Source organism: Anser brachyrhynchus (assembly GCF_964034855.1).
Source record: "Anser brachyrhynchus genome assembly, chromosome: 4".
Lineage (NCBI taxonomy): Eukaryota > Metazoa > Chordata > Aves > Anseriformes > Anatidae > Anser > Anser brachyrhynchus.
The window spans coordinates 67,937,831-67,955,601 of NC_137698.1; the positions used below are offsets into that span (position 1 = coordinate 67,937,831).

The 17,771-nt window shown below is 39.1% G+C and overlaps 1 protein-coding gene across 34 annotated transcripts in view; it reads right to left on the bottom strand.

The window, feature by feature from the left end:
* ABLIM2 (actin binding LIM protein family member 2) overlaps positions 1-17,771 on the bottom strand; it is a 142,390-nt gene that overhangs the window by 58,278 nt on the left and 66,341 nt on the right. For all 34 annotated transcript variants that reach the window (XR_013951267.1, XR_013951268.1, XR_013951269.1 and 31 more), the window contains exons 5-6: positions 17,427-17,553; positions 15,897-15,990 (exon numbers count right to left, since the gene is read on the bottom strand). Coding sequence is in view for 24 of the 34 variants with exons in the window: in XM_080592031.1 (XP_080448157.1) it covers positions 15,897-15,990; positions 17,427-17,553 (221 nt within the window). In the remaining 10 variants the exon portion in view is untranslated. The remainder of the gene's footprint in view (positions 1-15,896; positions 15,991-17,426; positions 17,554-17,771) is intronic.

A 17,771-nucleotide genomic window follows, 5' to 3' on the forward strand; every position in this document is an offset into this window, starting at 1 on the left:
AAATTACTATCAAGTATTGTCCCACTATCTTCACCATGTAAATATGCTCTCAAAGTATTACACCTTCTGTTAATCTAGAAATTTTACACTATTACTACAGGGATGGCTTATCAATCTTTTTCAATGAACGAATGCCAAAGCCTCCAGAGGTTTTTATGCTGAAGAACATAATCTGGGTCTGGGGGCTATTTTGCCATTTGCAATTTGAAATATGGGAGCATAATTTAGGTTAAAAAATCTCGTTTCTACTTCATAGAAACGCAGAATCACAGAATGGTTTGAGTTGGAAGAGGCCTTAAAGATCGTGTAGTTCCAGGCCTCCTGCCATGGGCAGGAACACCTTCCACTAGACCAACTTGCTCAGACTTAACCAATGTAAACTTCATGCACACCTGAAAACTTGTTCCTATTTTTTAAACCATCAATGAGGAAGAGCAACGCATCACATCAGAATTACCATGTTGAAAACAGCTTTGTTCTAGTTCACTTTTCTTTTTTATGATACCATTTATGCAAACTGCTGAGTGATTTCTGCAACGTAAGGAATGGAAGTTGAACACTATTTACTATGTCAACACCTTAAGTTATCATGCCATTAAGTATCAGTATTGGGTTTAAACCTCAGAGGTTTAAAATTGCTTGCATGAATGCTGGTGTTTAGCCACAGAAGGGTATTTAACTATCACCAGATGAACTTAAATTTATAATATTAAGCTGGAAAGAAATATAATTTCCCCTGGAAGATTCATATCGCACAAGCATTGCTAATGCAATGTATAGCCTCAATAATTCAATTGCTTTGACACAGCTGATATAATTCCCAGGCTAACACTACCTAAGGGAGTTCAATTACTACTTTGCTAAAATAAACTGTCAGAATACATTCTCATATAACCTGGATGCATCACAGAATAAAATATAGCTCCCCAACTATAACTACATAACCAAATACATCATTTTAATTCACTCTGTACAGAAAGTAATACTGACTAGCTGTAGAATGTCAGAGACACCTCTTTTTATGAAAAATACAACAGAAAAATACGGGAAGAAAGGTGCAGTGATCCATTTGCTGATGCTCACATCTGAATAATTCCAGTTGATTTTGTATCATTACCTACGAATTAAAATAGGACATACTCAAACTTTTCATATAACTCTTAGTGCTGACATTGTTTTTTTGCTTCACCCTTTACTAAATTTATTACACCCCTCTTCTAACCAAAGCACATAACACAAGACATGCCAGACTCTTTATCACTAAGTATTTAAAACATCACACCATCTTTCTAAATGAGAGGTGATAACTAAATCTGAGGTTACAAACTTCATGCAGGAATTAACTAATAATATTCCGTAATAGGTTTATACAATTAGACTCATTAGATACCATGAATTGCATTTAGACCATGGGACCTGGGTGCGTTGGGTCTGAATGCAAACCATAACCTCATGTGGGTACGTGCCAAAAAGGCTTTCATTGGTGTCCCTCTTCAGGCTATTTCAGATGCTTCATCTCATAGATGAGCAATTGGTTCCAGCAGAACTCAGAAATTTTATAAGCTTAGGGCAGTAACTGTTTTATGTTTTCAATTTAGTTGTAATGATGGCCTTGTTATTTTTCATTTTCTTGGTTATACGGATGTGAGGGAGTTTAATGCAGCTAAAATAATCATATAGTTTCTTCTTTGCACAGCTTGAAAGATCAGTTTGACAGATTGTTGCCTCAGTGTTGCTTATTTAATAAAATATCTACACACACACAGCACAGATGAAGCAACAACAATCTCTGAGAGATCTCTTATTGTTCAAGTGGTAGATTATCATAGAATCATAGAATATCCCAGTTGGAAGGGACCTCCAAGGATCATTGTGCCCAACTGCTGGCTCTGCACAGGACCACACAAAAATCTGCCCATATGCCTGAGAGCATTGTCCAAACGCTTCTTGAACTCTGGCAGGCTCGGTACAGTGACCACTGCCCTGGGGAGCCTGTCCCTGTGCCCAGCCACCCTCTGGGTGAAGAACCTTTCCCTAACACCCAGCCTGACCCTCCCCTGTCCCAGCTCCATGCCGTTCCCTCGGGTCCTGTCGCTGCCCCCAGAGAGCAGAGCTCAGCGCCTGCCCCTCCGCTCCCCTCGTGAGGGAGCTGCAGGCCGCCATGAGGCCTCCCCTCGGCCTGCTCTGCTCTGGGCTGAACAAACCAAGGGACCTCAGCCTCTCATCACACCCTTCCCCTCTAGACCCTTCACCATCTTTGTAGCCCTCCTTTGGATACTTTCAAATAGTTTTATGTCTTTATGCAGTGGTGCCCCAAACTGCACACCGTACTTGAGGTGAAGCCGCACCAGCGCAGGGCAGAGTGGGACAATCCCTTCCCTCGACCGGCTGGCAGTGCTGTGCCTGTTACTCCCCGGGGTAACGGTTGGCCCTTCTGGCTGCCAGGACACACTGCTGATTTATGTTTAACTTACCACCAACCAGAGCTCCCAGATCTGGGGGACTGCTCTCCATCCTCTCATCCCTCAGTCTATACATATATTAAGGGTTGCCCCTTCCCAGCTGTAGATTCCAGCACTTGCTCTTTTTAAACTTCATGTGGTTGTTGACTGCCCAGATCTCTAATTTGTCAAGATCTCTCTGCATAGCTTCTCTACCCTTGAGGGAGTCCACAGCTCCTCCCAATTTAGTATGGTCCATAACTTACTTAGTATGCATTTCAGTCCTGCGTCCAATCATTTATAAAAACATTGAAGAGAACTGGCCCTAAAATGGAGCCTTGGAGAACCCCATTAGCGACTGGCTGCTAGCCTGATGTAACCCTATTTACTGTAACCATTTAACCATTTGAGTTCCTTCTCCGTATCCTACATTTCCTTCAAGACTGCACCTGGTCTTTGTGCCCAGGCATTCGGATGTGAAGAAAGTATTATTATGAAGATCAATTTAAAGATTAATTTGCAAATGATACTTCCTCAAACCTGAACAGCAAAGTATGTCCTGAGCAACACAGTACAGTACCAAAAATTTAATTTCCTTTCAAGTGACTACACCAGCTTTCCACAATCACTGAGTCAAAGTCTTGGTGTGCAATTTAAAGATAGAATCAAAACAGTCCTTAAACTCTGAGAAAAAAAGTGTTATGAATTACTTCGTTCTTCTTAGGTATGAAGGAATGCATCCTATGGTAATTCTCTTCTGTGCAGTAGGCACAGTTTTCTGGATGGCATCAACATAAGAAATGTTCTCACACTGGATAAAGACCACTGACAACTATCCACACTCTCCACTCAAAACATGAGGGACACTGCAGTTACTGTCCGTCCCACAGCACATCAACAACCAAACCCAAGTTTCACTAGGAACAGGAGTAGAAGTCTCTGAAAAAAAAAAAAAAAAGAAAAAGAAAAAAAAAAAGCGTGTACAACTGCGTTTACTTACTTCCCATACCTTTAGGGACTGAACTAGATAAAAAATAAATTTTATGTGATAAGTGTGAATCACATAATTTAAAGCACAATTTGAAGACAATAAGGGGAGTAATCCTAGCGTCTGTAGGGAACCGAGAACAGCATGAACATCATGCCTGGGAAACATACGATATAATTTGTACCAGGAAGAACAACCTAAACTACTAAAAGTTGGGTTCTAAATTAGCTGTCATCACTCAGGGAAAAGATATTACATTATCATAGACAGCTCAGTGAAAACCTCTGCGATGGCTGCAATAATTGATGAAGTGGTAAAATATATAAAAGAATGTATGTACAGTAATTGAAACTATCACAATGACATTGCTATTTTGGCCTCTCGTGCCATTGTTGGAAGCGTGACAGATGTCATTTTTTTACTGCAGGTGATGAGCAATAGCTGCTTGTGGATTGACACTCGAAGGACTAAACCAGAGTGGCCTAGAGCTCAAAGAGTGAACTAAGTACCAGAGAGAAGACTCAAGATTTCTGATGACTCTCTCACAAGTGAAGCATAAGTACATACCATCTCACTGCATTATTGACTTAGTAAAGTTGTCTGTAAAGGAAAGACAGAAAGTAGACAAAATCTTTTAATGTGTTAAATAATTAAACTTGTAACTACTTGGTTGCTGTCCTTATAATTAATTTTTCAGTGAAATTCCTCCTTTAAAACAACAACAACAACAACAAAATCTATCTCATTATCAAAATTCACAATAGCAACTGACCTCTTTTACTACTGGGAGTAATGAGCTCATGTAAATGGAAAAAAAAAAAGTTAGACTGCGGCAGTCTCATCTACTGATACAGGTCTGAATCCTGTCATCCTCATACTCTAAAATGTTCAGATGAGGTCCTGATTGCACCCTATTCTGGGCAAAGATAATGGAAATCAGCCTGCAAAACACTGAACCTACTGTTATGCTGACGCATGTTGTAGTTGTGTGAACCAGAAACAAAGTCAACAAAAGATTCATATAAAGGATTCTTCATTACAGTCTTTTTTCCATGGTACAAATCTACTACAGAGTTGGGTCATCACCAAAAAACCACCTGTTCAAGCAAAGGGAAACAGAATAAAGCACAAAAATACCAACAAACAACACCTTTGCATCAGGTAGCTTCTCACGCTGAGAAGTACGAAAGCTTTTATTAAACACATACGGCTTGACACCTGCTATCTGCTTAATTGGGAGTTTATTTAGGTAATGTAGCGATGGACAGAAATTTAAAATTTAACTTAGAAAATAATTTTTTCTCTTTTCTATACTTCATCTCCAATTTTCTTAATATTTTCCATTAACGCGGACTACATTAAAGGTCACTGAGACTTCTGCAGTTACGCTTTGTAATTCAGCTAATAGCAGAAACATCATTCAGTTTAAAGACAGGAAGCGCAACACAGAATAATTGAACAATTCAGGTTGGAACAGACCTCTAATCCAACCTCCGTCTCAAAGCAGTGTTGATGCTCAATTCAGACTCTTCTGCTCAAGAATTTGTCCAGTCAGGTTTTGAACACCTTCGAGGATGGATACTGTACAGCCAGTAGCAGTAGCAGCCTGCTCCAATGCTAAGTTATCCTTGAAGTTATTATTTTTTTGCTTTTTATCTAGTGAGAACTTCCCCTCTTTCAATTTACGATAACTGTTTCCCGTTCTCCCACCATGAACCTCTGTAAGGAGCTTGTCTCCACATTCTTGAGGATCTCATCATAGCTATGGGAATGCTTGAGGTCAAGCATATCCTCAAGTCATCTCTTTTCTCCAGGCTGAACAAACCATCTCCCTAAGCCTCAACTCACAGGAGGTGTGCTCCAGACTCCCAGATATCACAGTATCACAGATTTCTAGGTTGGAAGAGACCTCAAGATCATCGAGTCCAACCTTCAACCTAACACTAAGTACTCCACTAAACCATATCGCTAAGCTCTACATCTAAACGTCTTTTAAAGACCTCCAGGGATGGTGACTCCACCACCTCTCTGGGCAGCCCGTTCCAATGCTTAATAACCCTTTCGGTAAAGAAGTACTTCCTAACATCCAACCTAAAACTCCCCTGTCGCAACTTTCGCCCATTCCCCCTCGTGCTGTCACCAGGCACGTAGGAGAATAGACCAACCCCCACCTCTCTACAGCCTCCTTTAAGGTAACTGTAGAGAGCGATAAGGTCGCCCCTGAGCCTCCTCTTCTCCAGGCTGAACAAGCCCAGCTCCCTCAGCCGCTCCTCGTAAGACTTGTTCTCCAGACCCCTCACCAGCTTGGTCGCCCTTCTCTGGACTCGCTCAAGCACGTCCATGTCCTTCCTGTAGCGAGGGGCCCAAAACTGAACACAGTACTCAAGGTGCGGCCTCAATATCATTGTGGCCCTTCACTGAACTCATTTCAACTATTCAGTGTCTTTTGGTATGGGAGGGCACAGAACTGAATGCAGTATTCTAGATGTGGTCTAGCAAATGCTGAATGAAAGGGAGTATCTTCAGTCTACTGGGGGTGCTCCTGTTGAAACTGCTCTGTATGCTGTTGGTCTTAATTGCTGTCAGGGCACACTGCTCTCCGGTTTAGCCGATGGTCCACCAGGACCCCAGATATCTTATTTGTATTTCCAAGCACAGATATATTAATACAAGACGAAAGAATAAATCAAGATGTGCTTCGTTGTACATCACACTGAATTAGAACATAAAATCAAGATATAGCTCTTTGATAAACGAATTCACTACTGTTTTCAACTTATCTCCATGGATTCATGTAAGTCGAACTGGGGAGAAAAGCAACATCTTAACACTCAGTAAAGGAAGATCATTATCTATCATTTTAAGTTCAGCATTAAGAAATATCTACCTTCACTGAGAATTTTTACAGAACACGCAAATTAAAAAGCTAAACTCCTTTAATTGATATTTAATTCATCTTGTTTATACTTCCTCATTCATTCCTAAAATGACTGTTTTTACTGGGAAATTAAATTATTATGTGAATGAACTATTTTTTTTTTCCCTCAGGTGGTAGAAATGTACAGGAAACTGATAATGAAATACAGGTATAAAAAGGAACTTCAGATTTTTATCTTTACGAAATTCAATTAAGTTTTAAATGAGATACAGTTTTTTAATGTTAATGAACCCAACCAGTCATTGCATTGATTTATAGAGGAACGTGTAATTTCTGTAAGTAAATGCAGTTCCGACTAGCTGAGCTAAATTTCTAGATCCTGCTCCAAGAAATATACTAGTTATTATTTAATTACAGACCGACCTAACAGCACAGAACTAGCCCAGAACACATTCGTACCTAGGTATTCCACCTACCAGTCTGAAATCAGGACTTTTTATTGCTTATTATTGTTGTTCTGTTTTTATCTCAAGAGTACTAGGGAGAGGGTGCACAGCACCATGCCATCAAGTTTTGTTCAGCAGCCACACCCTAATAACTCTGCCATTGCATGCGATCATAGCAGCACAGTATGTGGACTATACTGTCTCTATAAACTGGAGTCTATGGGGCATTATCAAGTAAGTGTGGTGATGATCAGAAAATCAGATAACCACTGCAGCTCGCAGTATATTACTGTGCTGGGTTGCCAGCTTTAGGAGTAACCAGATAAAATCTCCATTCACATTTATAGCAAAGTCAGAACTTTGCATATTCTACAGAAGAACCTGAAACTTTAAACAGTAACAGGGGCATACAGTAATGGTTAAATTAGTAAAAAGCTTTCATGTCATCTACTGAGTATGAAGGGACAGGCAACATTAACAATGCAGAGATATTCAGTGAAATATCAATTGCTTATGTTATACAACAGTGCTGAGGAGAGAAAAATGTGACAGCCACGAGACAAAAAGAAAATTATGTGGAGGAAAACTTTTACTAATTCTCTTAGTCACAGTGCACCTGACTCACCACTGAGTCATTTCAACAGTGTGCCAGGGCAAGTGCACTGTTTTCAATGGGGTTTACACCAGTGTAAATGTTGTGTAATGTTTTGAATAAATTCTTCTCATCTTTCTCCTTATTGGATTCATTTATCTTCCCATTAGATGCCAATAAACAGTCATTTGAATTGTTCAGCACATGCATCTGCAGCATTACTTACAGCTCTAGCTCTCTCACATGTGCAGCTATTTCATACTGTCTTGGTTCTGGCTCATCCCCCTGTACTTTGCAGAGCCTTGAGAATTCCCACCCACATTTGAGTCATTTTTACTGCCTCCCACACACTTTTTATTCTTCCAGGTATAAAATGCAGAATCGAATGTACCAACAGGGACATATATCTCAGAGTCATAGTAACTTACTATAGACTGGCTGCTCTAAAGTAGAAGTTTCTAATGCTTGGGTGTGGGGGGGAGGTTAATAATAATAATAAAAATAAATACTAAAGGGAATAATTAAGAAAAAGAAAGAATAGAGAAAGCTAAACACTGTTATAACTGTAATCTCATTCTGTGACACCTGCAAACAAGTTCTGACTCAGGAGCAATTTCATCCCTGCCGCAGTCAGGCAAAAGCTGAGAAAGGCCAGCAGAGCAATTTTTCTACAGAACTTGGTATATGATCTTGTGAAGGTCAAACATGCCTAAAAATCACTAATTTTGCACTCAGTTGCTTTTGTTATGCAATGAGTGATCTCTTGTCTTTTTCTACTTAGCTTTGCAATTTTTTCTTGCCACCCACTGAGACTGGAAGAGCCTTCTGTTTTCCATTTGCTCAACAACTTCCTTCGTTTCTTTTCAACTTTCCTCTCCCACTCCTTCAAACCCACTTATGGGCCAAGACAAGCTGCAGCTGGCTCTCACTTCTGCCATCCCTTGACAGGGGGGAGAGAGCAAAGAAGGAGAAAGATGGCTTGCAGACATATTCCCCTTCCTTTTCAACTTTGCAGCTGTGGATTTCACCCACCCATTTCAGACAGGAAGAATGAAGCCACAACCAACACTGAACAGCCCTGGAGAGGCAGGATGATTTATCAAATGAAGCCTGCACAGCTCTTCTCATGTCGGTTGTGGTGATCGAGGCTGCAAACTTCTGAGGACAGAAGCTGTCTCTCATTACGTGCCTGAGTAAGGGCTGATATTTTGGATCCCCAGATTTAGCTGGGACCAGAAATGCCACTGTCATATACAGAATTGACATTAGTAGTACTTCCTGGGTGTAGGAATGTGTTGCTTTCAGATTCATGCGCACATTTTTAGGTCAAAGTACAATTCACAAGTTCCTTTTTTGGGGTGAAAAAGATATTTGAATTAAAAAAAAAAAAAGCCAAAGATTGGTAGCAGGAAAAAACTTAGTAATACAAGAAATAAGTCATATAGGCTGCTTTCCTGCTAATAGCAGATATGTGGAACCACTGTCACATGGGCCAGAGCATACTGGAGATGCTTTATCAACACAGGCACTTGTCACTAAGTGCACTTATTGCTACACCACTGTCATGGTTACAGGATAGAGCTGGAGGGAGGCTGCGTGCTGGTGGCTGGATCGTGGCTGTGTTACAGAGCACAGCAGAGAAGCTGTCTAGCTGACCACAGTGTGCCCGAGGCATGAATCAGAAAAGAAACAGCAATAAGAGAAATTATGCAAAGTAATAGGATGAGGAACTGAAGATGTCCAAAATTCGCAACATTTCACACTGTCAAAATATTCAAATGCTGGCAAATAGTGCTAGATAATAATGCATCACCACAGCAACACTGCTCAGAAGGGCATTGTAACTGGCATACTGTATGCTGCTTGTATCTGAGGTACAGGGTGAATACTGAAGCCACTGCTTTGATGCAAAATGGTCTTAATTGATTGAGATATTCAAAACTAATTAATAATCTAATGTAATTAATTAATTATGGCAGTTTCAGTGAACTGATACTACATTTTTGCATAATGAAAAGCAGTGGACATCACTCACCTGCCTTTCAGGAGTCTAACCATGAGCCTGTAGTCTAACTACGCACTAGAACTCTATCACACACAAACCCACATGGGCAAAACTGCACAGCAATGCTATCAGGGACCTTTTCCATGCATACAACCGGAATTCTTACAATAAAAGAAAGCATGCAATTGAAAAAAAATAAAATCTACCATAGTAAGTTTTACCTCTATATCAACCAATTTCCCTCATATTTTGAACTTCTCATTTGTATTATTCAGAAATAGTTTTCAGAATCTCTTACTTTGGTAAAAATGTAGCAGGCTTAAGCTGTTGAGAAATGCCACTGCTTGCACTTACTCAAGAACCCCCCAAAAATGACTTACAGGGTAAAATTCTGCAATCAGTTCCTTCTAATAGATGCTAGTTTTTCTTGACATCTAAAGAGCTGTGAGTTTTTAATAGTTTGGATAATAAGTATAGATAAGAGTAGCTCTGTATCTCCTTCTGGAGGGAAGAGGCTGTTGAAAAAGGGAAAGGATGAGGGTGGGAGACAGATTAGGTGAATGAACCTAAAACATTGTAATTGGGGTGCAGAAAAGGCTAAAAACTAAGCTTAAAAATGTTTGCATTGCTATTTATATGCTTGTAGGTAATATTGTAATGATGGCAGTTTCAAAGCAAAAAGCCCAGGTCATCTCACCCAGTCAAGTTCAGATACAATGCACTGATGATTAACCTGCCTTTGCAAACCAGCAGCTCCTGACAAATGCAACTGGCACCGAAACAGAGATGGTTCTCAAACTGCAAAATGTCTTGCACCTTAGCAAACACTAGTCATTGAAAGTGCTAGTTAATGTTTCCTACCTTTGATGGTTTCCTTTGGCAAGAGCTAATGCTGATTTATTTAGATGTATCTTTTCCAACAGTTTTCCTTCTTCTCTCGTGATGGAGAAAACTGGCGTGCAGAACAATTTCTAAGTGAGGATCAGTACAGACACTTAGATCCTTTTGCTGCTCTGACAACCTTCTCAAGGCTGTCCATGCTACAGGAAATATTTTGTTCAAATAGACGGAGTCACATTTATTGCGTGCTTCAGTATTAATGCCTGTATTATAAGCTGCTGAAGTACCTTTCACACATCGCTAGGTTTTGTTGTTAGTGAAACAGCAGGGGAACAGACATTTCAGAATGAACCATTATTCCACACTGCAGGCAGAAATTCGTACACCCTGCTGTAAAGAATTAGTCTCGTCTCTCTGCTACACTGAGACTTTTGCAAAGGGAAAGGCAATTGATTTACAAAGTGGATGGGAATGTGAATAAAAAAAACAGCTCAACCCTAGGGGAAAGAAAAAAGCAAACTACAAAGAAAAAGATTCATGTTTTAATTAATATGCCACTGAGGTATAATTGCCATTTAATTGACATATACATAATTGACATTTCTAGTCTCAGTCCTGTCTAGCGCCTACTGCATTTGTTACCTCATTTTAAAGCACCATACGGTTATGATTAATAGATTTAAAAAATATACTGATTATATTTTCTACATATTTAAGCATACATGTAGAACAACAAAATGTTAACCCTTTCTTCCCCATATACTGACTTCCATGCTGCCATGTCAGACACAGCGGTTAGACCCACCTTTATGTTTAGCAAATGATATGGCTGTTATCACCAGTTCATGTAGGACACGTTTATGCCACAGCCATGTAGCTGTAAATCAGGGGACAGTTGTAGACAAAAGTCTAGTCAAGAGCTGAAAATATCCCTCAGTGCTTACAGTAGCAATTAGGTTAATTAGGTTGCATGCAAATAAGTCCCAAGAGACCTTTCCAAAGAATATCCTCCAACATTTTACACCATCAACTTTTATTCACATGAAATGCAAAACACCAGTTAGTAGTGACAGAGAATCGTCTTGTTCATCAGCTACCACTACAGGTCATGGAGGCTGCTAAGACGCAGCTCTGCCTGGCCATAACTGCTGCAGTTGCCTATTTAAGCAAGCACACCTGATTTCCTCACAGTCTACAATGAGTTTGCCATCAAAACATCGCCAGGAGATTAATATTGGATATGAAGTTTTCTCTATCAACCTAGGAAATCATTAGCTGAAACAGCAGATGAAGAGGTACATCCCCAAGTTATATCTTACTATGGGCTGTCAGTAGTAACAAAGCCATGGAAAAAAATAATAAATAAATAAATAAAAATACAGGCACCACATTCAGTGTGAGATGTTCCAGGGAAGGCACTTCCTTTAGAAACAGTGAAAAGAGTTACTATCACTGCACAAGGTAGTGGTGAGACATCATCTGGAGTACAATGTCCATCCATGCTGAGAGATGGTGATTTCAGCTGGCAGTGGGCACTGAGAAAGTCTACCAGCATCACAACATGAGCCTGGAGCTTGGTTTATAAGCAGAGAAGAATTTGGCTTGTTCATTTTAGCAAACAAAAGTTGGTAGGAACTAAGACCGTTCTCTATAAATTTTCCTTAGACTTCATCAATTAAAATGAAGAAGATCAAAAAAGCTAAAAACCAATCTTTATCAGAATTAGCAACTGTAGACTGACCACATACAAATAGAAAGGTGCTGGAATTCAGATAAAGTTTCTAATTATCACAGGTTAAGGAAACCCAGCCACAATTCCCAGAAGAGGACCAGAAGTTGCTGGTTGCCACACAGTACCTCTACACACCGCATCAGCCTTCCAAGCCTCTGCACAGGTTGTCCTGTGGGAAGGACTGGGAGGTAGCGAACCCACCTCTGTTCCCTCTGAGCAAAACACAACAAGGAGATCAATAAAAGCTCACTAAATAAATGGAAAGCATTCTTTGGACTGAAAAGAGTTTGTACTAGCATTTGGATTACCTTGTGAAATACAGTATATTTATTTTCATAACAAAGCAATTACACTTATTTTGTCTATTTTTATGATATGCTTATTAGCACAAGTTGAGACTTTAATTAATAAGTAACTGCTTGTGATATTAAAAAAAAAAAGAGAGAAACGTTTTTAGTGCCAAATGAAGAGGAATAGATTGCAACACAACAAAAGGGAAATGAATGGTTATAAAAAAAATCAACAGCTTATTATTTTAAAACGTGTTTATTTTCTGTGCTATCGCATGGTGTCCACTGTTGCTGGATGGGGAACAGAGCTGCAACATAGGCACATGCTATGTGTGATAGCTATAGCACAAAGAATAAAGCCTTCTTTTCCCTAAAGTCTCTCAGATACATCGCAGTTTAAGTCAAACTATAAAGCAAACTCCAGCCACCTCTTCCTGCCCATTTTAGATGGGAGGTTTATCAATATATATGTTCAGAGGAGAAAGCAGGACAGGGCTGATGTTGCGTTAAACAGTGCTCTTTAGGCTTTCATGAGCAAATCAAACCTTATCGATACTATCACTGGTGAGAAGGGTTTTTGTAGAAATAACAGCAAAATTGTTGCTATTTAAAGCAATAGAATAATTTATGGTCTCCATAAATCATTTGCTTGGCCCCTTTTGTGTCTTTTTCAGGACAAGTTCCCTGGGAGGCTGAGGGCAAGACAAGGTGGACTAAAGAGGAAGAAGGCACAAGAAAGGAATTATGCTATCCTGCATTTAAGCCTATTTACTACATGAAATGGATCTGGCCCTCAGAAAATGGGCTGAAGAAAGAATTTAAATAACTAAATCATCGTTGTATTTGGCTGCCAACCTACAAAAACAGCCATATTTTTAATAAGTTATCAGTAATTCACACTAGTTGACTCTCCCTTCCTCTTCTGCTGAATAAACACTTAAAATGAACAAGTGTTGGAAAGGGAGACAGTATTATAAAATCTGGACACAGAATAATTGTGGAAGCAGCTGTCCTCCTGACATTATCACAGAAATCAGAGATGGAAAAAATCCTATTAGGTCATATAGTCCCACCCTTTGTCATCGCAGGATTGTTCCCTAACGTAGATTTTCCAATGCCTTGTCCAATCTAGTTTTAATATGATCTAAATGATAGCTTCCAGCAGCTCCCCGGAGGACTATTCCTAAATACTAAAAAGTATTTAGGATACTTTTAGATACTTTTAGACAGTATCACTGTCAAGATTTCTTCCTCTCTTTTAACAGTAATTTGCCCTATTATTTCTGTGTATCTCCAGATTATATTCAAGACCACAAAAAGAAATACTGAAAAATGTTTCAGGATTCCACACAATTCTATCCAAAACCTCATACAATGAAAAGCAGCCACAGCTACTTTTTTTTTTTTTTTTTTTCTTTTGTTTCTTTTTTCCTTTATCTGTCTTCCTGACCAGGAGGTACACAAATGTCCCAACAAGCTGGCCAGTGACAAACACACCCTGAGCTTGGTACCAGACAGACTGAAGAGATCAGCCCCAACTTCAAGCCTTCTGAATAAATCTGTCTACTACAGGCAAACAACAAATGACAACTGTGTTAGCGATGGATGTAGTCTCCATGTTCTTTCAAATTTGCTTGTTTAAGTCACGACTTTTAATCTCTCTTCCTCATGAAATAAGGTGTGTGCACTACCTCCTTATCTGGCTGTTCTCCACTGCTGACACAAGAACTCAATGGGAATTTTGTGAGATCCCTCAAAGAGCTCCAAAGGCTGGTGGAAATCACAGGTTGGTAAAGGGCTGAGAGTCAAATCAGGGGGAGGCACCAGTGGTAACTCTCCAGCCAGTGGACTGATCACCATGTAGGTATCACATTATCTATCATCTCTTGCCCATGTAAACGTGGTGGAAATGTAAAGGAAAAACACTAGAGATATTTGAGAGGAAATGAGCAGGTTTGGGAGAGTTCAAGATGCACAGCTGGAATTATCATGGCAGCAAAATGCTAGGACACAGGACAGTCCAGTTTCCAGACTGTTAAAACAAACCTCCAGTTGCTGAATATCAATGTACCTGTTCTAATCCATTGCCTATTTCATACTAACTTCATCCTAGCTTTCCTATTTGAAAGTGACAGTCTGCTGCTGCTGTGCTTTTACAGATTGCAAAAGTCCTCTCTCCTACTTATCTGCTCCCTCTGCTTAGAAGTGTTTTCAGAATCAGAGCTGATATTTTCATCCACAGTTAAATCCTACAGACTTCAATCAAAGTCGCTCCCAACCTGCACAAGTACCAAAATAATAAGAGTATCGATGCTACAGCTTTTTCATCAGAGCCACATTACAGGGGGTAGGCAGGGAGGACAGGGGAAGGGAGGTCATGCATGCACTAACCAAAAGTCAATCGATCGGTGATGGTAAAACTCCTACAATGCCTTTAAAGAATTATCTTTTCTCAAGTTTATTGTGGTCCATCTGCAACAAAAACAAGGAATTCTTGTGCTGCTCAATACACTCTCACCAAGTAATTACAAGAAATGGATAGAGATGTACATGCCCCCAGACTCCATAAAGCAAACTGAGCTCTGTTACTACACAGGCCTTCTTTATAACTGTTTTTTTCTTCATCCAGAGAGATAGTAAGGACCCAGTTCTTAAGCACATCGCACCACATGTTATTAACCAGTTAACCAAACTGTGGGTAAAATTCTACCAAATAAAAATAATATTTTTGTACAGATGTTATTAGAAGTCTGTTTTCTGGGATGTCTATAAAACATTTGACAATAATAATTTGAAATATTTCCCATGCACTAACCCCAATAACACATTATGCCAACAAGTACAGACTCATTGTTTCCTTCCACTTGCCTCTCAATTCCTTCCACAGCTATTATCGTCTACCATTTGGATAATTAAGTCTGTATGACTAGCAGCTATTTCTCTGGCGGATGTCCATTGGGACTTCTCCAGGTTCTCTGAGCTGATGAAAAGAAGGAAGCAGAGATCTGGGGAACCTCTTACTAATTCCAGTACTTCTAAGGCAAGGTACAGGGAAAGGGCAGATATAAAAAGTAGATAAAGGATAACATTGATTGGATCACCACACACTTGGATCCAGGGCAAAATTCTATTTGAATCAAAGAAATTTATTAACTTCTAACCTTTGGTCACTTACATGGAAATCTCTTTTGGCTAAAGCATAAACATGCACTTAGAATAAACAATCTCCTTGCTCAAAACAAACAAACAAAACCTCCCAACAACAAACCCTGCAGCATAGCTCATTTCTGGGTGCAAAGATAAATTTTGTAAACTTTGCTCAAAAATAAAACTCATTCTAGTTTTTCACCGTCTTCATCATAACTCTGGAGAATGTCAAACAGAATCAAAGAGCAGAATTTACAAAGGAATTTAGCGTAAGTATTAAAATTTGCCTGATAACCCATTCACATCCCACTTCTGCTACCTGAATGTTCTTCAGTACCACAAACATCTATTTAGGGTGCGCATTATCAAATCATTAAAAGATGAAACAGGAAACAATTATAGAAGTAATTCCTAGTATTTCATAAAAATAACATTAAATCGTTGCATTAACACTCATTTGTGAGCATAGGAATATGTGGAAATGAGCAAGTCTCTTTGCATACTTTGAGATTTGTTCAAGTGACAGGTTCTCCTTACCTCGAGCACTCTTCCTGTGATATACTTTTCACAATTGTCACATCTGATACCAAACTTTGCATGATAGTCTGTTTCGCAATATGGAATGCCATCTCTAGGGAAGAAGGACAGGCAACACAGAGCTTTAAATAGGCTTACAGGTATTCTGGGGGATTGTACAGCTAAAATATGCTAACAATTACAATTTAAAAGTATGAAGAATGGGAGTCTTAGCTGTTTTTTTCCTAAAAAGTTGGAATCAGGGAACCTGGCCTATTTCTCTGAAATTAACCTATCTGTTAATTCTGCATTTATATCACAATTTTTCAAAATTTTACATTTAGATCACTAAACAACTGAATGAAAAAAAAATGCTTTAGAAGAAACTGGAGACTGTTCTCCTGTGTGAAATGCAAATTAAACATAGTTAAATGTGTTTAGTGCATTATATGCTAAAAGAGCCAATGATCAGATAGATTTATTAGCAGAGGCACAGTTTTACTGGACTTTTCCTTGGAGAAAAATAAGTATTAATTTTATAGCATATGAACTGGAATGTTAGAGACTAACCTATAAGTTACCACAATAATTAATTGAATTGTTTGAAGAAAGGATGTTTCTTCAGTTTTGTTTGGCATTTAGCTTTTTTTAAAGAGAGGATTTCACAGTAACTATATATTTAAAACACTTTTTTTTCCTTAACAAATAGCAAGCAAAAAAAAAACCACAAAAAATCAAAAACAAACAAACAAAATGTACCAAAATACAGCTGAATAACATAGGATTTGAGATAATGCAAACCATGTTTAAGAACACCCTTTTTAAAAATATTTTTTTCTCAGTCTCTGGTTCATTCTGTAAAATTAACTTGTATTAATCTAAACCCAGAAAATTGTTGAAAGCCAGTGGGACATTGGCTGTGAAATCCCATCATCTGTGAATCTCTGGGCGCTGGTGGTTGTTAGCTGTTTAGGAAAATTTCATCGTATCAACACACTTCTCCAAAGGAGAAATTAATCCCAGTTGCGTTGGCCAGTGAAAGCCCTGTATCTCATCAGACTGATACGAGTGCTGACATGAGACTTTGTCTGTGTCTGTGCTTTGTGCTGACTCTCACTGCTGTCATCAAATTCAGTCCAAGTCTGACAGCATGAGGGTCTGTAGTAGTGCAAAAAGTCTGATACATACCTCTTTAATGAACATTTAGAGAATGTTTTTGCTTACGTGAAACACATGGAAACATTATTCACATTGCAGCACTGCACAGAATGCATAGAATAGCACGGCTTTGAAGCATACTCCACCCATTGCCTTCCTTTAGTATAGCTGCTTTGGTAAGTCCCATACCAGGTAAATGGACAAATTCTACTTCTACTTGATTTTTTTTTTTTTTTTTTTGCTTTTACCATAGATAATGATTGCTAATCTTTAATACCTCTAAAACCACTGATAAACACAAACTAAAGGATATGCAACATTGAATGAATCGTTTGCTATCGTTGGACTGCTGAAAACAAGGGAAAATGCTCTGAGCTCTCCCACTCAACTTACTTGCTGATGTACTCTGCATTCAGTAGCTTGCCGCATGTATTGCACTTAAAACAGCCCAAATGCCAGTGTTTGTCCAAGGCAACCAATGACTGCCCATTTTTTATTTCTGAACCACAGCCTCCACAATCTGCAAGAGAAAAATCCAATATGAGTGCATCACGTGCTTTACATGCTCAAGCTACAATACACATCGCTGCAGTACATGAATCCATTGCTGTCCTAGTAACAGCTTGTGCATGCTCTAAAGCTTACTGCTGTGGTCCTGTCCTAATATCCTAGATGACAACAAATCATTCAACAAACAACCCTACTAACTTAGGTTTCCTAATGACTTAGGTTTTATTG